A 21,339-nucleotide genomic window follows, 5' to 3' on the forward strand; every position below is an offset into this window, starting at 1 on the left:
AAATTTTAGTCTGGTTTAAATTCATGCAACATATTCAAACCTTCGTCACATTTTGCGTGTGACATGGACGCCGATCGGCTGCCGTGCGATCGGCGCCTAGATGGCACTCGGCGCGCTGCGCCGTGACGGGCTGTGCCAGACGCTGTTCGGCACACAGTTTGGTGCGTGCCGATCGTGCACGGATCGGTATTTTTTTCTTTATTTCACCTATAAAATACACTGCTCACATTTCATTTTTTTCACCCAATTCTGACTTCTCTCTGAAAATCCCAATTTTCTCACTTCTCTCTAAAAAATGGCTTCCAATGGTGAAGACCAATAGATGAGCTCGTTTCGCAAGCCTTGTGGGAAGGGACAACGCACCAACTGGAGCGACTCAGGCAGACAGACTTTTGAGAAAAAACAACCGAACAAGAGTTGAAAATAATAGACATCATCCCTGACCAAACTTTTGAGAAAAAAACAACTGATCAAGAGATAATAATAGACATAACATCTAGTCTGGAGTAAAGTAGCAGCCGAACAAGCCTTATAAGTGATAAGTTCCTACTCAAATTACATAATCCAGACACAACAAAACATGAGTAGTTGACAGAGACATACACGAGTTGATTATTACAAAACCTAAAAACAAACCAAACTAAACTAAACCAGACCAAACCAACATGAGTACAAGTTAGAAAAGCCTACACAAGTAGCGCTAGTCAAGTTTGGAGTTTATAAAAGAACATTTATGCTAATAAAACAGTTAGTGATCAGCATCCATCTTGTTCAATTGGAAACCACCTTCATCGTTCTTATGCACCTCAACCTTAAACTTCTCCTCTTTACCACCTCTTTTCACTTTCAGAAGCATGTCAAATTTGGCAGATGATTCAACAACCTATCCAGGGGAATTAAGTTTTACACACATTAGTTAAATAAAAGTTGGCAAAATGAAAAAATTTACATATGGATTCGAAGAATGAGTTGAACTTGTCAGCATATATACTATCAAGTAACATATCCAGTAGCAAACAACATCATCGGTAAGGATATTTACTGAGTAAGCACCGAAACAACGATGCCACCACCTTGAACTCCCATGTGCCAAAGAAACTCATAATCTTATCTAAAAAGACTATCAATTAAAAACCCCACGGAGACCTACATCTATGAATTAAAAGATTGTGTGCTAAATGGAATTTTGGAGTGCCACAATCAACTTTTGAAAATTGCTACTTAATACTATACCAATCAATCAAAGAAAACTCACCTCTGCATTAGCGTGCACAATCTCACTAAGTTCATAAGGAAGTAAAGAGTTGGATCTCTCCTGGATGGTCTTGACAGCATGGTGAGCAGCATCTTGAACAACAGGATCGTGCACCGGCACTGATTTCCAGCCAGCCACATCTTCTTCTGTAGAAGTAAAACCCACGTCTTGGAATTTCAGGACTCAATTTTACACATAAATCTAACCAACATGATTTGAACTACATAAAGAAATTATCAAATTTGAATCAAATAATCAACCCCTCAGTGTTCCAATAGCAATGGGTAGTGCTCAAAAACACATGAATAGTGTCAATGCTTAACTTCTTAATGTTTAAAGCAGTAACGAACAGAGTAAGTTGTGGATGCCCTTAGCATGTTCCTATTGGATTGAATCTAGTAGCACTACAATTTTACTAAAATTACAACAGTAGCAAAGGAATTGATAATCTGAAATAGAGAAAGATACAGAAAAATTGAAAAAGGGGAAATGGATTAGGTCGGTTAAGGTACCCTTCTTAGCACCGAGATCGGATGAGGTAAAGGAAGGAACGTCCCCAACATGTTTAAACTCTTGAAGCTGCATAAAATCCTCCCATGGTTTAACCCAAATTTTGGCCTCATAAAGTTTCTTCTTCCCGGCGTCGGTAACTTCGAGGGTAAGGTGATGGATCGTGCCAGCGACCACTTGCTCTTGCGCCTTGACGACCCTGACTAGCTCAAGCAGCATATTCTGCCACACACAATACAATATATGTGTCAAATTGAAGAGAGAGAGAGAGAGAGAGAGAGAGAGAAGTGGGGGGAGTGATACTGATACCTCTTTATTGTTGTGGTGATCAACGGCAAATTTGGCGAGAGAGTGGACATCGGCGTTGGAATCGCGTGGAGCGCCGAGAGTAGCCATGTTATCGGAGGGTTGATCGGAGCAAAACCCTAAATCGGAATGGGAATGGGAATGGGAAAGAGAGGAAGAGAGGGAATGGGCACCGAGTAAGAAGAACAAGAAGAAAGAGGGGTGTGTCATTGTCAATTGGATTTGAAGATAGCCTAATGCAAACGCGTGTTTTATTACTCTTTACTTTTCCCAATTTCTTTTGTTTTCTTTTATTTAAATCACACACTTCAAGGAAAAACGTACGATTATTTATTTACGAGCAAAGACCAAAATTGATCCCAAACAAATTATCATTTTATATTTTTTGTCCTAAATATTATTTTTTGGATTTTTGGTCTTTAACATATGAAAATTTGATCATTTTGATCCTCCATTAATATTTCCAGTTAAACTAACGATCAACGGATTTAATTCCAATTTTGACCAAATTAAACTTTTAATTCTGATTTTTTTCTCCCTAATTATTTTTTTTTACTCACAAATTCAGACTCCAAAGACTCCTTAAACGCGAACTGAATATACCCATGACGTCCGACAACACTTTCCTAGCCAAACCTTTATGCGTCCTCGCCGGCGGCGCTGCCACCGCCGCATCCACACGGTCGTCGAGGAAATTGGGGGTTTGTTGTGGCGGGCCAATTTGTCCCTGCGCTTGGTCTTGGGGGAGTTGTTGAGAGACTCGACGGAGTTTAGTGGTCCTCGAAGGCTTCGATGGCTTGGTGGATGAGCTCGCGGTTGGGGGAGGAGTCCCAGTGGAACCAGAAGCTGGTGTAGTAGTGGAAGCAGTCGAAGAGGGGCGGGGAATTGTGGCGGCACTGCTTCTTGTGTGGGGGGGAGGAAGGAGGGATTGGTTGATTGGAGGGATCTGGTGAGCATGTAGGCCAGGACCTCTCGCTCTTCCAGAGAGAGAAAGGATACTAGAATGAGAATGGCGGCGGAGAGGAGGTTGAGGAGAGGGAAGCTGTCTACTGTGTTGGTGGGAGAGGAAGGGGAAGGAGATGAAGTGAAGGGGGGTGGATCTTGCCTTTGTTTCAAAATAAATTATTTTGAATAATTAGAAAATTAATTATTTTTATAAATAATTAGGGAATTAATTAGGGAGTAAAATTTCATAATTACAAGTTTAATTTGGTCAAAATTGAAATTAAACTCGTTGACTGTTAGTTTTTAACGGAAATATTGATGGATGACCAAAATGATCAAATTTCCATATGTCTAGGATCAAAAAATTCAAAAGATAATATTTATGACCAAAAACGTAAAATAACTATATGTTCAGCACCAATTTTGGCTTTTACTCTTTATTTATTAGTGTCGTGAGAATCTTATTTTTTAATACCCTCTCTCACTCAAATTTTATCACGTTTTTCTATTTTATAATAATTCACTTTTTACTATGTTTTATAGAGGATCTAATATTCAACTGACTCATATTTTATTTATAAAATTAATATATAAAAGTAGGATTCACTCTATATAAACTTTTTCAACTTACTTTCTATTACATATAAAATCTATGACGGTGAAAGTGTGACAAAATTTGAAGGACGGAAGAAGTATATGTCACGATGGCATAAGATTTTTAAAAATGTTACTCCCTCCACTTTGTGAACGACACGAGTTTTAATATAAAATTAGTAAAATAAGAGAAAAGGGAAAAATGTAAGAAAGAAGTAGTGTTAGTGGAATATAAGGTCCATATTATTAGTAAGAGAGAAGGGAAAAAATTAAAAGATAAGTTGTTGAAAACATTTCTTTTTTGAATGTGCCATATTTTTCGATGACAACCAAAAATGGCAAATGTGTCCTATTTTTCGTGGACGGAGGGAATATTATTTTATAGTACTCCTTCCATTTCATAGTAGTGGAGTCATTTTCTATTTCAGGACGTTCCATTATTATACAGTCGTTTCCGTGTATAGCAAAAAGTAATATTTTTTCTTTCACTTACTTAATTATCTCTACTTTTCTTTTTCTTTTTTCGTACTTTATTATCTCTTCACAAAATATATTAATATCTTTTTCTTAATTTTCGTGCTAAATAAAGTAACCCTACTACTATAAATGAATGAGGTATATTAAATAAAAGAAAAAAATAATACATTTATATTAATATAAAAAAATGTGAAATTTATTATAAAATGTGCAAAATTAGATGAAAGATTACTTCCTTCATAATACCTATGGAGTGACTAGTGAGGATCACAAAAATAACAATAAATAAAAATAATTTTAAATGAAATAAACCCAACATCCCCTTACCCTCCCGTATGTATCACCCTTGCCGCCCCCAAGCATAGCTGGGGGCAAGTACACATAGCTTTTACCTATTGGTAGAATATTGAAACATTTTTTTAATATTTTGTTATATTAGTTTAAATTATTAATTTTATTTTATTAATTGATTTATGTCATAAAGTATATACATGTTTTGGTATTGTAATCTACATCGCGTATTGACATTTTCAATCTCGAATATTTTTGCACTAAATTATTTTGTATTTCTTTTATTACTTTTAATTATTAATTTATTTTATTCAATTATTATTACAGTTATCTCCTTTCAAATATTATACTATAAATTATTCTTTCAAAAAAATTACGTGAACTATAATTAAATGCATGTGTAATAATTTTTATCATAAATTTAAAATATAAAATAATTTATATAATTTTTATACGAGTTTTTTAATATATTGAATAAATTATACATTAAAATATATAAAAACGAGAAAATATTTAATAGAGTTAGAATTGGGGTCATTGATGGAAATAAAAGTTTAGTAAGCTGTTGAGGGTTGTATATTAATGTGTATGAGAGAAAATGAATATTTTATCAAAAAGTTGATTGGGGTTGGGTTGAGTTAAGGTCACTGATGAGGATAGTCTAACACAACATATACTCCTTCTGTCCATGGAAAATAGACCAAATTGTGAATGACACGGGTTTTAAAAGTGTCCACAATAGTTTGGCCAAGCTACAAATTCTTGTCCACAAGCCACAGCCACAAATCACATTATTTTATCAATTATTGGTATATTTTAATTCAATTAGAATAAAAATTAGCGGGCTATAATAATTAGAGAAAAAAATGCATAATTTAATAAAAAAAATTTAAAACCAAATCTTTGTTACTATATAACAAGAAGGGGAAAATTATATAATGAAAATTATCGACATCACAAAAACAACACCACGAACGCATATCACGATGTGCCCCCTCCCGAAAGATAAAATAAAAAAAAATCCATTTCCGGTGCCGTGCAATAGTGTGCCGCGGCTCCCCTCCATGCGCCGAGTAGTTGGCCCGCCCATGTCCACCTCCCCCCCCCTCCCGGCCCCGGTTGCGCCCATCCGTTTCCACCCATATAGGGCGCCGCAGCGCCCTATTGTGGACACTCTAATATGAAATTAGTAAAGTAAGAGAGATATAGTGTTAGTGGAATGTGGAGGTCATATTATTATTATGTGTTTAATTATGTTAGTTAGCAAATGTGGGGTCTTTTTTCAAACTTGGTTTATTTTTTATGGACAACAAAAAATGTCAAATATGGTCTATTTTTCATGGACGAATGGAATAGTATTCTTTTTCAGATACCCTATTTAATTTATATTATATTATTTTTTAGTAATATATATATATATATATATATTAATAATTATTTTATTTTATTTTTTATCTATTTATTATATTTTCACCTCTCTACTTTATTTTATCATTGCTTAAATTTCTAAATATTACTTTATTTGTATGTTACACTTACCCTTTTATTTTGTCTCATAAAAGATGTCACATTTTCTTTTTTCGAAAAAAATTCTCTCACACCCATATACGCCCATGAACAAAATGTCTCATATTTGACCGGCTCAGGTTTTAAGAAATTGTTTAACTTTGTAAAGAAAGATGGATAGGAAAAGTAAATGAAATGTGAGTCCTACTTTTATATATTAATTTTATAATAAAATGTGAGCGAAATGAGTTAGTAGAATGGAGGGTTCACTTACTGTAACACCCATCTTTTTAGTACCTTTTCACGTTGAGTTTTGTTTTGAGAAAGAGCGAGTGATAGACCTTGATTAAAATACTGTCTTTGTTTTGACTAGTTGCGAATGGAAATAGTGGATGCTTGTTTTGGTCATTGATTAATTATGTGGTGAAAATACGATGAGTTTGACGTGAGAGTCATCGGTGGAAAATTGTGCGTCCGTCTATGTACTTGGAATAACACCAAAGTACATAATTAATGAAACACCACAATTTAATTAATATACTAAAATTATATATATTTTTGGGCCTATCACTTTTGTCTATTATTATTATTCTCTCCTACGCCATTTATCCTAATTCAATTGGGATACTTTAATATAGTCATTTATTCATAATTTCTATTTAATTCCTGCAGTCAAGTCTTAGTCAAATAAATCTCTCCCAATCCCATAACCATACGGTTTCTTCCATATCCGCATCTCCCAAAAAATTCTCCAACCAAAATCCATTCCCTTTCATATATATATTCTTTCCCAACGCAACTTCATCAACTTTTTTTATGAAGCTGATGTTATCTTATTCCTCCCAGCAAAGAGGTATCTTCTTTTCTCCTCAAGTTCATGTATACGAAAATCTCTCTATTTGTTGAGAATTTGAAAAAAAATTGGCGAGAGAGAGAAATTGCTTCAGAAAAGGAATAAATAAATAAAAATAATAGAGTCGATTTTGGGAAAGTAGACGTATTGGGGATGAGAGAAATTTAACAAATTTTCTTCTGTGTTGATCTTTGAAAGGAAATGGGAGCTACTGTATTATTGGAGTTAGACAGAGAGAGAAGCTGTTTCAGTGAGTTTCAGAGAGAGAAAGAATGTTACTGCTTGATGTTTGGGATTATATATATGTTGCTAACTCCTTTTCATTTTCTATTTTTAAGTTTAATTGTTGAGCACCACTAATCATTTATTAGATGGACCAATTAATTTTAGTGTAAAATAGTTTTAAAATGGGGAATTCTTATTAATCTGTGTACATGTTTTGTGATAGGGAGTGTTGACGTGGGACGTTTGGGAGTATATAGATAAGTATAAAAATATAAATTATATTTTTTTTCCTTAGTTGTATGTTTCTGTCCTTTTAAATGTTGAATGCCGGACTGACAGAGGGAGCATTGTAGACTTATAGCAAATTTGTGTCGTTATGTATTTTTCTTTTATTTTGGGTTAGTTTAATACAGATTTGGTGGGAATTTAATTTGTTGTTTTTTGTAAGTTTATTTGGCGATGATTTAAATCTGGAAGATATAAAGACTTTATATTTATGTTCTTTCTTTGAAAGATGAGGACAAATTTGAGAACATAGCAAATTTGTGTCGTTATGTATTTTTCTTTTATTTTGGGTTAGTTTAATACAGATTTGGTGGGAATTTAATTTGTTGTTTTTTGTCAGTTTATTTGGCGATGATTTAAATCTGGAAGATATAAAGACTTTATATTTATGTTCTTTCTTTGAAAGATGAGGACAAATTTGAGAACACGCTTAGGATGCATGCATTGTTAAATTAATTTATTTTGCAAAGTCTGATTTTTGCTTATCATATTATTTCGAAATGGGTGAGCTTGTGCACGTTGTTTGCGGTGGGACAGAAAGTGATTGAGGAGTATGCTTTGAGGTGGACTTTCCTATTAAATAAGGACTATGTCCTAAATACTATTTTTATGTGAAAGGAGGGGAAAATTGTTTGTCTTGCCATGTTTTGTGTTTGAATGAACCTATCTGAAGTGGCTATGCCATGTATGTTTAATCGAATTCGGGTCCCAGTAGGGCCGCAAACCCTGCTCGGACTAGTGTACACCCAGTAGATTGTGCGCTATCTCTTTGGAGTTGGCCGGTCTAGTGACTTGATTCGTGGCCACGTTCCTTGTCATGTATGTTCAGATATGGTGATGGTGATGTGGATGGAAAATGGTTGCAACCGAAATTTATGTAAAAATGCTTTTAGTGACTTGGGTTCTTTTCTTTTAAAACCCCCAAGATCACTCGGTATGGCTTGACAAACTGATTTGGCATGCGTCCACTGAGTGCATCAAGTACTCAGCCCTGCATATTTGTTTTTCTTAATATGCAGATTGAGCGACGACGGGCGTAGAGGATGTTGAGCAGAATTCATGGATTATTTATGTTTGGCTTAATATTGTTGGATATGTCGTGTCTTCATACTCGGCATTTTCCGTGTCTTGAACGCTTCCGCTAGGTGTCTTTTCTTTAAAATTGTTTTAGTATTGAGAACCTAACTCCTTTCAAAATTGTCTACTTTCTAGTCTTTATTTCTTAGAATTGGTATTTTGTTGAAATGATACTATGTTGTTTTCTAAGTTATTTCAATTATTTAAATATTTTGGTCAAATATGTGTGTTTCCCCCTTTCTTCCCCGCTTCTTTAATCATCTCCTAGTCGCGATCAACCGTGTTTTCTATCCTTAGAAAATACGGGCGTGACACTTACCAAATATATTAAAAGTGAAATGAGACATTTATTGGAGGACGGTCGAAAAAAGAAAAATGGGACATTTAATGGCGGAAGGATGGAGTATAAAAATACATCTTCACTCTATATTTACCATACAAAACAACATCTCCTAAAATTGTGTGCCATCCGCCTCAATTACCGCAAGTTCGCTTTGGTTGCTTTCCACTTCATTCATCTTGTTTGAACCCAATCTCTTCCATCACTTCTTCTAATTCACCTTCTTCATTTGCAGAAGTGGCATCCTGACAAGCACAAGGGTGATGTTGCTGCTACCTCTATATTTTAAGAAATTAATGAAGACCGTTAGTATTTATTTCTCAATTTTTCAATTAAAATTCAATTATTTAAATCCTGAAAAGTTGGGGCTAATTGCATTACAACTTATGGGGCTATTATTTGAAATGCTGACGTGACGATTAAAAAAGAGTTCGTGGCTGAATGTGAATAATTTTGGAAAGTCAAAATTATCATTAATGTTTGACACCACGTACCAAACACTATCCTTCCAATTCGAAAGAATGGACACCACTATTACTATATTAGTCATGTATAAATTATAAGAAGTTGAAATCTCTGAATATCTTCAATTCAAAGTTAGGTTTAGACTTTACTGCATATCAAACACTATGATTACCTATTAGACAGAATAGACATCCCCATGACTATATTAGTTATGTAATGTAAATGATAAGAAGTTGAAATCTCAAAATACCTTCAATTTGAACTCGTGCATATATATTCTCTAGTAGTAATAAATAATATGACTGAACATAATGATGTATTATTTGCGCTTTATTCTAATTTCTAATCCTACTTTTATTTATATTATTGAATTTAAGATTTGCATGCATTACATCAATTATCTGGTTGTGCCATTCAAAATCAGAAATCACGCAATAAACATGTCAAATATTAAACCTTATCATTATAATCACCGATCTATTTTATTATTTTATCACAAACTATATACATTTCAAAGTATGTAAACACCCTTAACTTATCTTTAATAGCTCATACAAATATGCAATAATGATATGCCAACCACCATATTCCTTTACGTAAATATTTGTATGCAAATGCAATAATGAAGAGCGTATACGGGTCCAATCAAGTACTTAGGTAGGCCTAACTTATCTTCAATAGCTTACCAAAAATAACTTAGTCAAATGATGATATCCCAAAAAATTAATTTTCCTATTTTAGAGCTTAGAAAACTTACTCTATAAAAGGGGAATTAGAAATGAAGTTGATCGGTAACAAAAAAAAAAAAGTGGAAAAAAAAATCGAAATGAAAATTAGCAATATTATTTCAGTCGAGAAAATAAAACCCTCTTCACCAACACCTCCTCACCTTAGAGTTTACAACATTTCTTTGATAGACCAGACTATGGCTTATGGGTACAACTACTTAGTTTTATACTACTTGGGCAATTACAGCAGTGATAGAATTCAACATCTGAAGGAGTCACTTTCTCGAACTCTGGTCACATTCTATCCCTTTGCCGGAATTATCAGAGATGTCCTCTCTGCAGATTGTAATGACCAAGGCCTTCCATTCTCCGTCGCCAAAGTGGAGGCCCGAATGAGCGACTTTCTGCAAAACCCTAATGTTGAATTGATGAACAAGTTCTATCCTAGAGCGGAGAAACTGCTAGATAAAGGTGATAACATAATGGTGATTCAGTTGAACTGTTTCGACTGTGATAGCATAGCCATGAGTATCAAGTATCATCATCTAATTGTAGACATGGTTTCATTCTCCACATTTCTCCAACATTGGGCTGCCAATGCACAGGGATTAGGGTTAAGATTTCCTTCCTTGAATCGTATAGCCCAATCCTCCTTTCCACAAAATCCCTCATTGCCAAACAACTTATTACCTTTAAGCTATTTATCCAAATACTTAAGCTCCGGAAAGTTTGTGTTGAGAAGGTACGTTTTCGATGCCCCTGCCCTATCCATTCTTAAGGCTCAAACAAGTAGTTTTAGTGTCTCGCGAGTGAATGTGGTGACCGCTGTGATATGCCAATGCTTCAAGGAGGCTGTGACGAAAGAGTCCGCCGGAAAGGACATGAAACCTATATTGATGACTCAAGCGGTCAACCTACGGAGAAAGGCGATGCCCCCGTTTCCAGATGATAGTTTTGGTAATTTAGCATGGTTTACCAAGAGCTTGTGGAGCTACCCCAAAGAAAAGGAGTTGACGGAGTTGTTGAGGGAGGTGAAAAAAGAGATAACAAAAATAGATGGTGAGTTTGTGAGAAGATTGGGCAGCGATGGTGTGTATGATTTTCTGAAGGAATTGAGGAATGAGATGCCTCAAGAAGCTATTGTTCTTGCTATTAACAGTTGGGCAAATATTGGTCTTTCCGAGATTGATTTTGGTGGGAGAAAACCTCTGTGGATGTCAAGCTACATTCCACAATCCTCTTAAGTTGAGAAATGAGGTAATTTTGCGATCTTATTGGATTCAAAATCTGGAGGAATAGAAGCATGGACGACTCTTGATGAAAAATATGTCGCAGGGTTTGAGAAAAATGATTATATTCGAAAATATGCTCGTCTTAACCCTAGTGTCATTTGAAACGCTTATACCATGACTAATTTATGTTGTGAGTCTGTACGTTTCCATCTAACAACACTTCCTAACCCGTGCCACTCAAGAACAGTGGTCCTTCCACACCACCATGACACTATTTGGTGGTGTGTCCAACCAATTATTTATTGACAAATAGAAATATAAAAGGGCACACATCCAACTAGACATGAAATTATTTAGGAAACATTCATTGTACAACCTTTATGGAAAATTGCCTAATATGAATATAAAAAATCGTCGAGCGTATTTTCTGTCTTATTTATTCTCCTATTTATATTAAGTTCCTTTTGGGCCCAGACAGGGTCTATGGAAGAATTTGGATATGACCTCCCCCAATTAGCTTTTTATTAATTAAATTGAACCCACAAGTTAATATAAGCTTATATTGGAATATTACGAAAAGCCACTAAAGAAGTAATATTAACTTCCCCATCCAAGTCCAAAATTACAAGTAATTCGGGTTTCCGTTTTGTCTTTTATTTCTCGCGCTTAAGATATAAATGTCCATTAATTAATTGAAGTCTGCTATGAACTTAATTAATTGACATATGATTCACTTGGATTTTACATGGTTTTAGAGGGTAGTTTTACTTAGTTTTGATCATATATTGTGTACTTTGAGACATAGTTATAGTTAATTCTCTATGATAATGATATTTTGACCATTTTGTGAAGAATGTGTAGAAAAATATACAAAATATGTGGATGTGCAGCAGCTTTGGTTCGAGACAGTTTTTCTGGAGATTTTGAAGTCCGATTCGCCTACAATGCTCTTCGTGTTCGAAAGAGCTTCGCGTGGATATCTTGAACGTATAAATCAGAGTTCGGTAGAAGAAGTTATGGTTGTTTTACCAAGACTGCGTGGATCAGTGACATAACTGGCGACCCGCCGGGTATGCATGCAAACAAACCTGGCGACCCGCTAGCAAAACACGAGAAAAACGCCGTAGGCAGCTAGCGACTTGCCAGCTTCGACGCTCACCCAACCTGGCGACCCGCCAACTTCGTCGGACAGCTTATTTCGCACCCAAAGTCAACCCTAGGTATATATATGCCTAGGAAACGCCTCCCAACACAACTTACACGCCTCATACCCCAAAAATATCAGTTTTTCACCTAGGAAGAAGAGAAGAACGAGCAGAGGACGAGAATTCATCGCAAGATTGAAGACGAGGCCTCCAATCCGCCAAATCTGATTCTAGGAGTTTCTACCTTTAGTTTTATTTTTGTTCAAACAATGTTTTTGATTATTTCTTTGAATATTTCTTTGACTTTTGTGTTGAACATGAGTAGCTAAACCCTCCGGGGGAGATACAATGACTCTTATGTTTAATTGATTTTTGTTTTCTATGCCTTGGCTGATGTGGTTATTTTGATTTATCTTGGCTTATACATTTATTTGACTTATCACCTTATAAATGCATGTGGATTTTACTATAATACTCGGGAGATGAGTAGTTTAATTAGAAAGAAGAGAAGTTGATGTCTTTGCCAATATAATCAACAGATTTGAGCCTTTGAATGAAGCTAAGTATCTTAGGAGCTTTTAGGAGTTGTTGGCTTAGTTCTAGGAAGGACACTTCGGTTCTAGGTAGCAATCTACAAATTGTATGCTTCGGGAGAAGATATAGTTTTACCTGAGTGATAGCTTAATAACCTTTGAGACCCTTGTTGGCATAGTTTGGAAATTAGTTGAGCATGCGATAGTTGTTATCGATCCCGCAGGATTCTACCTTCCTCATCCTTGATCTACATATGTTCTCTTTTATTCGATTTTAGTTCTCTAGTTGTTTTTAATTGTTTTTACTTTGCTTTAAGTAGATTTAAAAAAACCAAAACTTTCTGATTCATCTAGATAGTAGTTGAGGTTGGTTTGTGGTAATTAGGTTAACACTCATTGTCTCAGTGGATACGATACTCTTTGCTTATAATTTGCTACATTAGCCTCGTACACTTGTGGGTATACTTGTGTTAAAAATAAGTTGAGTCAAGTTTTTGGGGTCGTTGCCGGGGACAATTTTGTGTTACTATAGCCTAATATCGTGATAAAAATTAAGATTACTAATCTAGATTTTACTTGCTTTATTTTTTTCTTTCCTTTTTGAGTTATTCTCACTTTTGTGTTTTTCTTTTCAGGTTGTATGCGCACTCGCTCTAAGGGGCAACCATTAGAGTTATTTGATCCTGATATCGAAGCATCGAACCGAAGGAGGAACGCTCAGAGAAGGCTCAACCAAAGGATCCGAGCTCCATCTCCGATCCTAAGACTAACACTATTAGAGTTATTTTTTAGCCTCATTTTTACCTAACACTAACCTTATTATATAATACCCTTGATAGCCAAGTTTAAGCCTATTGCCTTTTCTTTTGTCAAGCTAATCAAGTGGGTTGGGAATCCTAAACTAGAATTGTTGAGCTATGAAAAGAAGAGTTTGGAGAGTTTAGTTGTTGAAAGAATTTGGTCGTGTTTAGCTTATCAAGTTGGAAATTGGTTGTATGTAAAAACAAAAAGAAAAAAGAAAAAAGGAAAAAGAAAGAGAAAGAAAAAAAAAGTATATAGAGCGCCCACGAGTTGGCAACGATCAGATCAATGCCAATCATTTTGAGCTCAAGCCAGGATTGATTAATATGGCTGAGGCTAATGCTTTGGGGGGGAAGGCCAATGAAGATCCTAACAAGCATCTCACCAAGTTTATTCAGATCAGCAACGCGGTGAAGCTTAATGGGGTGACAGATGAACAGATCAGACTAAGGCTATTCTCATCTTCGTTGAGAGATGATGCCAGAGACTGGTACAACAGTATGGGACCAGGATCTATTAGAATGTGTGATGCCATGGTAGACTTATTTTTGGAGAAGTACTTCCCATCCAGTGAAATTCTAAAGAGGCAAGAAGAGATAATTCAATTCCAGATGAAGCCTCATGAGACAATCCGAGAAGCATGGGCCAGATTCAAGACACTGTTGAAGAGATGCCCCAAGCATGGTCTAAGTCCGGGACATCAAGTCATAGATTTTTACAGGGGGTGCATTCCAGATGCATTGCGTGAACTGAATTGGAGTGCAGGAGGAGCACTCCTTCAATTAGGAGAGAATGATGCCATGCAAGTGATAGAGTGAGTAGCTTCCTCTGATGAAAGATGGAATAATGACCGAAACAAGTCATACAGGGTGGCCTCTGTTACAGAAGATGATGGAATAGACAAACTGCCAAAGCCAAAAGATCTTTTGACCACTCACCTGGGGATCATGGAGATTAGACAGCCTGGACCAGAACTGCAAGGAGGAGTTGAAGATGTGAACTATGTGCACCAAGGAGGGAATAACATGAACTTCTACAACTATCGCCCCAACCAAGGGGGTGGTAACTATAACCACTATGGTAACAAGGTGCATCCCAATCTCTTCTATGGGAATCCTAACAATGCTTTGCAACCGCCACTGGGATTTAAAGTAGCTAATGGAATGGTCGAGGAGCAGAAGAAGGCTACTACAGAAGATATCTTGGCAGCATTCATGATTCAGACTACCAATTACATGGAGAAAACTGACAAGTACATAGAGATTACTAATCAAAGGCTGGAAAAAGTTGAGAATGACGTGCAAAGCTTGAACGTGCACATGAAGAGCATTGACAATCAGATAAGTTAGATCTCTCAAGTTGTGGGAGTCCAACATCAACTAGGCAAATTCCCAGCACAGACCATAAACAATCCCAAGGACTGCAAGGTCATACACTTGAGAGGTAGTAAAAGCTATGAAGGACCTTCCATGCCTGTAGAGGAAAAGAAGAGTACTCCAGTGGAAGATGTCAGAGCAGAAGAGAATTCCAAGGGAAAGAATAAGGTGGACATTCAGACTGAGAAAGACGCAGTGCCAGAAAAGCTGTCCCCTCCCTCCATTCCTACGACAGTTAGGGTGCCCTTCCTATTCGCAGTGAAGAAGAAGAAGTTAGATGAGCAATTCTCAAAATTTCTCGATGTTTTTAGGAAAGTGCACATTAATATACCATTGGTGGAAGCTCTGCAAGAAATGCCTACATATGCAAAGTTCCTAAAAGATGTGCTCTCCAAGAAGAAGAAGTGGATTGACTATGAGACGGTGAGCATATCTGAAAACTGTAGTGCGATAATTCAAAAGAAGCTACCTGTCAAGCTTAAAGATCCTGGGAGTTTCAATATCTCATGCGTCATTGGAAATGACAGACAGAGGCACTGTGTGATCTAGGGGAGAGCATAAATTTAATGCCATTATCGTTTTTTAGAAAGATGAAGATCGGCACTCTCAAGCCGACTACAATCACATTGCAGATGGCAGATAGATCAGTCACCTATCCTAAAGGAATTGTTGAAGATGTTCTGGTGAAGGTACACGACTTCATATTTCCCATTGATTTTGTAGTGTTGATATGGAGGAAGACATGAATGTGCCGCTTATCTTGGGGTGTCCATTCCTAGCAACGGGAAAAGCAATTATAGATATAGCAAAAGGAGAGCTCACTCTTCGTATGGGCAACAAACGACACATTTTGTCTATCTACAATGCTATGAAGAGTCGTGAAGACGATGAAATTGTTATGAAGATGGAGTGAAAGTTGTGCATGTTGTGAAGCTCCAAAAGACACAAGTAATTGAGTCAACATTGGAGGATTTTTCATTACCACAGTGGATGTTTGGTTCATGTGGTGGATCAATTTCTTAAGAAGAGACTGCATCAAATCCTAAAGTGAAGGAGAAGAAAACAAAAGTTGAAAATTCACCCAAAGCGGAAATCAAAATTTGTGATGGAGCTATGAAAAATACTTGGTGGAAGAAGATATTGGCTAGATCATATGCTTCCAAGATTGACAGAAAATCCAACACTACCATTTATGGCGTGACATGATGTAACTCATGGAGGACGTCGAGTCAACGACAATAACCAAAGGCACTGTAGGGGAGGTAACCCTTAGTAGGTAACTTTTAATTTTTTTTCGTTTCAGTTTGTTTTTAGTGTGTTTTGTGTTGCTTGCATACCATGTATGTCTCCCTTCTCCACCAACTTTTCAAACTCATTCTTTGCGTAGCTTTGAATAAGTTTGGGGGGATGATATGGTGGATAGGGACACTTACGAGGTATGTATCTTATTGCTTTATTTTTGCTTTAGATTTATTAGTTATATTTTGTTGCTTTTATTTTGTTTTAGGACAAATTTGTTTTCTTTGAAAAAACTCCATGAATTTCTGTTTTGGTTGGTTGGGATTGATTGAAAAATGTGAAATTGAATTGAAAAATTTAGTAGTAATTGGGGTGAAGACTAGTCGTCTATGATAAAAGAACCATCCATTTTGAGCTATCACTTGATCATTGACTTGAGATTTTGAGTAATAGGATTGAAGCTGCTACTACTGCTTTTTGTTTAGACTGCGTGCACAGAAAGGAATAACAAGCCTCATAGGTCCAGCGAATCCACTAGATCACAGGGTCTAGGAACTTACGGATCGTTGGAAGATCTCGGTCGTCGGACACACAGAATATCGCTTCAAAACTGTGACGTCCCTATCCAAAACATGCATCATTTTGTATATTGACATATTTTATAATTGCATATTTATATTATTATTTGCATAATAAATATTATTATATCCATATGTATATTAAGTACTATTAAATAGTTAATTTAAGTGTACGTGTGTGCATGGAAAATAACGTACCAATATGTACATATGACACATGATTATATTAAAATACATATTATAATGTAATATGTGTGCATACATATGAAATAGATTAAATATTAAATTATACTCCCTCTGTCCCATTAGAAATGCAACGTTTTCCTTTTTGGGTTGTCCCACTAAAAATGAAACGTTTCCTAAAATGGAAACATCACTCTCTCTACTTTTCCCTCTCTTACTTTACTCTCTCTTCATTAACTCACAAAACAACACTTGCATAAAATCCTGTGCCGGAAACCAAATGTTTCATATTTATTGAGACGGAGGGAGTATATAATAAGTGGTTCCACTTTCGGATTATATTTAAAAAACTTTTGTATGACTAATGTTTTAGTTAGTTGAAGTGGTCTCTTTACAAGCCACGTATCTGTCTAGGAAATGATTGATTTAGTTGATATACATAGATTTAAATCGGTTCATCTTATAATTAAGCTTATAAATTAGAACGAGTTGTATAGTATAGAACATAGTCTAAAAATGAAAAGAGAAAAAAAAGAGAAAATTGGGAAGTCAGAGGAGATTGAAGAAACGAAAAGGACGAGTTCTAAGGATTTTAAAAAAAAGAGTGGATCAAGAACTATAAATCAGGAGTCGGATGTAGAGGTTCAATAAGCTTACCTATCGTATCCAGGTGTGTATAAATCATACTTTTAATTTTACATATATTATGTGATTGATTGCTATGTGTTAGAGTGAAGTGAATATTTGGATTATATGATATGAATTTGATATAGTTGTCTTATTTGGAATTATTTTATGAAATTTGATATGGATATGTGATTGGTGCAATGATGTGTGTGGTGCTATTAATATGTTTTTATATGACAATAGAATATCTTGAATCGAGGATTAAAGAGGATATGTGACAGTCTTGCCCTGGGTTCTACGGGTCAAAGAAAATATGCAAAGAGAGACCTTCGTGGAAAGGTTAAAATGCAAAGAGGGGCCTTCGTGGAAAGGTCAAATAATGAAAAGGGATCTTCGGGTCGTATACAATGGAAATCCCAGGCAGATACCAGGCTTGATTTGTCACAGAATAATAAAATGAACAGAGTGGCATATGCATATTTATATGAAATTATTTTAATATTTGTTGATTATTGTTTTATATATTGGTTAAAGAACATGTTTGATTGATGGACAATGGAATTAAAGGTAAGGTTTATATGCACTGAGTTGTGGCTTATATAAACCACTAATATTTTTCAGGAATAAGATATCAGTGAAGTTTTTCATTGATATAGGTCCTAGGAATTGCACATGTTATAAGGGTCGGCGGCTGACACGTTTTGGCAACTTCTCTTCCTCATCATTTTTGCATTTAGATAAATGTATTGTATATAGAGTGGTGAGAGGGTCCCACTACGGTTTAGAATGTTTTGATATATGTACCTGATAAATGTGATTTTTGAAATGATATAATATGTGCGTTTATGTACTTGAAGCGTGGGTTAATTTATTTAATTTTTAAAATTTATTTATAGCAAGTGCATACGTCATAAGAGTTGAGGTGTGACAGTTTAGGTGGTATCAGAGCGGGGATAGAATCCCGCTGGGACATGACATTCATAAATATCATACGGTACATATTAGTTATAAGTTGCACATGCATTTGCATTATCATGAACATTTGTCACCGAGGAGAGAAGGGTTAGCCGCCCTACATTGTCCATTAATTATAAAGTGCATTTTGTATACGTGTTGCATCATATGGGGATTACCCAGGCTTTTAGAACAAAGAGTACATGGACCAATGGTGAGGCAAAGAGGTAGAAAATATAATAGAGCTCGAAAAAGTAGAAGTTGTTGATTTTATGGGACTAATCTGACTGAGGCTAAGATATGGTTGAAAGGGATAGAACATGTGTTCAATCAGATGAGTTGTATGTCAGATGAGGGTTTTGATTATAGGGTATCTCTTCTTTGAAGCTATACTTACTCTTGGTGGGAAACAGTCCCACAAGCTATGATACAACCTCTGGTATTCAATTCAGAAGATTTTTCTAGAGAACCCAATGTTAAAGCAAAGAAGTGTACTGTGATAAGAAGCAGAGAAGGTTTTGTCTTTAATCAAGGAACTATGTCTGTTGATTATGAGTTGGCATTATTTCAATATACACGGTTTTGTAGAGAAGGTTTTGTCTTTAATCAAGGAACTATGTCTGTTGATTATGAGTTGGCATTACTTCATTCCAGTAGGTTTTTACTTCATTCCAGTACGTAAATGTGGTTTCGCCATCGCGTGTCGTTCTTTCTCTCTACAATATCTATCACCAACGCCATGGCGCTAATATGGTTTAATAAACACATGGAATAATGTAATAAATTGTTGGAATGAAGTATGTGTAGAAGCATTTGAAGTACGGAATGAAGTAATAAACCTATATAATGAAGTAAAATGGGCTTGTAATGAAGCCGAAAAAATTTTCACAGCAGCACATCTCATCAAAAAAACTAGATCTAATGGCCCAGATTTGGTCTCTAGTTCGGTCTTTAAAATTGGTTCGACATTGATCACAACCCTCTATGTATATATATATATATATATAGTTGATGGGTGATGGGTGTTGTGAGTGAAGAAGCAATGCATTATGCATCCTTTGTTCTTCTTCTCCGATCCATATCCATTTGAATTTTGAAGTCATCAATCAATATCTTAATTCCAAATATCGGAAACCCGGTTGTGGCGATTAAAGCTCCACGAAAAGCAGAAATCCCCAAATTCAAAATTCAATCTTTTCCTTCCATGAAACGAAATTATGAATCTTTCTTCATCTAATCTACCTTCTTATGGACTCCAATTCCAATGTCAACCCCCCTACGCCTACTTACAAGGTTGGTTGGTTTGCTTCTTTTTTTCTTCTCTCTTCCTTTCCACTTCACACTTTCCCATCATTTTGTTTCAGGATTACTACAAGATCTTACAACTCGATTATGATGCAACTGACAACAACATCCGCCTCAATTACCGCAAGCTCGCTTTGGTTGCTTTCCACTTCTTTCATCTTATTTAAACCCAATCTCTTCCATCTCTTCTTCTAATTCACCTTCTTCATTTGCAGAAGTGGCATCCGGACAAGCACAAGGGTGATGCTGCTGCTACCTCTATATTTCAAGAAATTAATGAAGCTTATTCTGGTATTTTATTTGCATTTTTGTTGCCTTGTTTTTGCACCAATGGAATTAATCAACTTTCCTCACAATTCATTCAGTGTTGAGTGATCCAGATAAGAGACTTGAATATGATTTGAATGGAAATTATGAGATCGACAAGTACACTCTACGGGTTAGTATTTTGTGGCTTTGCTATTGTTGCCAATCTTTGATGCTTCTTTGCTCATACTTCTGATCGGCCTCTCCCTTTGTAGGAATATTTAGCTAGATTCAAAGGAATGATACTCACTTGTAATGGTCTTGGTATGACCCAAACATCAAAATGGTAAGCATGAGCATGATTAACTGTTTTAGACTTTAGATTTTGATTTTCTTCTCAACTATATTATGAACTAGTCTTGTAAGGTCTTACAGTGGTTGGTATACCAAAGTGTTTAACCACCGCCATCTATACTATTACATTTACCGGTGACTAAACTACTATAGAATGAGTGAAATGAATATGAAAGGGGGAAAGCTTCAGATAAGTTGAATCCATTTATTTCTCAGCTAGACTAATATGTGCTCATCTTCCTTTGATGTGCTGCCTATTGCAGTAGTTGTAGTAGTGTATTATGATGGTCTTGCAAATATATGTGCAAGACAGTACTGTTCATTCACTTTCGTAAGTTTGCTGTGATTTGATAATGATGGCTGTTGGCTGTGCATTTCATGTGATCCACCTCTTACATAGTTCCTTCGTCCCCATAAGTGAGCAAAGAGCTAAGAGACAGTAATTGTAACAATAATGAATTTTCTGTCGTAATTTGTGATTTATGTTTACATTTTGCAGCTTGGCATTTCTTGTTGATGAAAACTGTAAGTGGTTTGTGTTTACTTTTGTTGATGGTGCAGGTCACAGGCACTAATGGAACTCAATGATTTAAAGGAAAATTGAGGTTTGGAGGGAGTCATTTTATTTCTTCACCCCTCTCCATGACTGTCAACATTCAGAGATGAGACAATTATTTGTATCATATTGTTAAGTAAAGTAGTGCAGAAAACAGGTTGAAAAACATCATTTCGTTTTCATACTAGTTATGTAGGCCTAATCTTGTGGTATTTCTTCGTCCGCTCTTTGTCCATTGTTTAATAACAGAGGCACGTATGCCAGTTTAGGCATGAAGAGAGGAAAATGAAAACATTAAACTAACAAGGCCGATACACGTTGAACCATATGTAGCAAAATTAACTACACGTACT

General features: G+C 35.8%; 3 protein-coding genes and 1 long non-coding RNA gene across 4 annotated transcripts; 3 read left to right on the plus strand and 1 right to left on the minus strand.

Moving 5' to 3' along the window:
- Nucleotides 1-502: 502 nt before the first annotated feature.
- Nucleotides 503-2,283, minus strand: LOC125194270 (cysteine proteinase inhibitor 6). Its single transcript, XM_048092400.1, has 4 exons — nt 2,075-2,283; nt 1,768-1,987; nt 1,256-1,401; nt 503-883 (listed from the first exon to the last, which is right to left on the minus strand). Exons 1-4 carry the CDS (start codon nt 2,279-2,281, stop codon nt 749-751), a joined length of 708 nt encoding a protein of 235 aa, XP_047948357.1. The 5' UTR covers nt 2,282-2,283; the 3' UTR covers nt 503-748.
- Nucleotides 2,284-6,594: 4,311 nt separating this feature from the next.
- Nucleotides 6,595-8,465, plus strand: LOC125194272. Its single transcript, XR_007171740.1, has 2 exons — nt 6,595-6,737; nt 8,267-8,465. It is a non-coding gene; the product is annotated as an uncharacterized LOC125194272 (long non-coding RNA).
- Nucleotides 8,466-10,054: 1,589 nt separating this feature from the next.
- Nucleotides 10,055-11,101, plus strand: LOC125194848 (stemmadenine O-acetyltransferase-like). The gene has a single exon (XM_048093065.1). It carries the CDS (start codon nt 10,055-10,057, stop codon nt 11,099-11,101), a length of 1,047 nt encoding a protein of 348 aa, XP_047949022.1.
- An 8,462-nt stretch (nt 11,102-19,563) lies between these two features.
- Nucleotides 19,564-21,198, plus strand: LOC125196417 (dnAJ-like protein slr0093). The gene is made up of 6 exons (XM_048094925.1): nt 19,564-19,818; nt 19,890-19,967; nt 20,046-20,121; nt 20,196-20,269; nt 20,352-20,422; nt 20,992-21,198. The coding sequence occupies exons 1-6, from the start codon at nt 19,774-19,776 to the stop codon at nt 21,032-21,034; spliced, it is 387 nt and encodes a 128-aa protein (XP_047950882.1). The 5' UTR covers nt 19,564-19,773; the 3' UTR covers nt 21,035-21,198.
- Nucleotides 21,199-21,339: the final 141 nt, after the last annotated feature.

Source organism: Salvia hispanica, chromosome 6 (assembly GCF_023119035.1).
Source record: "Salvia hispanica cultivar TCC Black 2014 chromosome 6, UniMelb_Shisp_WGS_1.0, whole genome shotgun sequence".
Classification (NCBI taxonomy): domain Eukaryota; kingdom Viridiplantae; phylum Streptophyta; class Magnoliopsida; order Lamiales; family Lamiaceae; genus Salvia; species Salvia hispanica.

Coding starts and splice junctions, on each gene's coding strand:
- LOC125194270 (XM_048092400.1), bottom strand. CDS start 2,281: ATGACACACCCCTCTTTCTTCTTGTTCTTCTTACTCGGTGCCCATTCC. Junction 1,988..2,074: donor ATCACCACAACAATAAAGAG/GTATCAGTATCA, acceptor TGTGTGTGGCAG/AATATGCTGCTTGAGCTAGT. Junction 884..1,255: donor TTGTGCACGCTAATGCAGAG/GTGAGTTTTCTT, acceptor TCCCCTGGATAG/GTTGTTGAATCATCTGCCAA.
- LOC125196417 (XM_048094925.1), top strand. CDS start 19,774: ATGGACTCCAATTCCAATGTCAACCCCCCTACGCCTACTTACAAG. Junction 19,968..20,045: donor ATTACCGCAAGCTCGCTTTG/GTTGCTTTCCAC, acceptor CTTCATTTGCAG/AAGTGGCATCCGGACAAGCA. Junction 20,270..20,351: donor TCGACAAGTACACTCTACGG/GTTAGTATTTTG, acceptor CTCCCTTTGTAG/GAATATTTAGCTAGATTCAA.
- LOC125194848 (XM_048093065.1), top strand. CDS start 10,055: ATGGCTTATGGGTACAACTACTTAGTTTTATACTACTTGGGCAATTAC.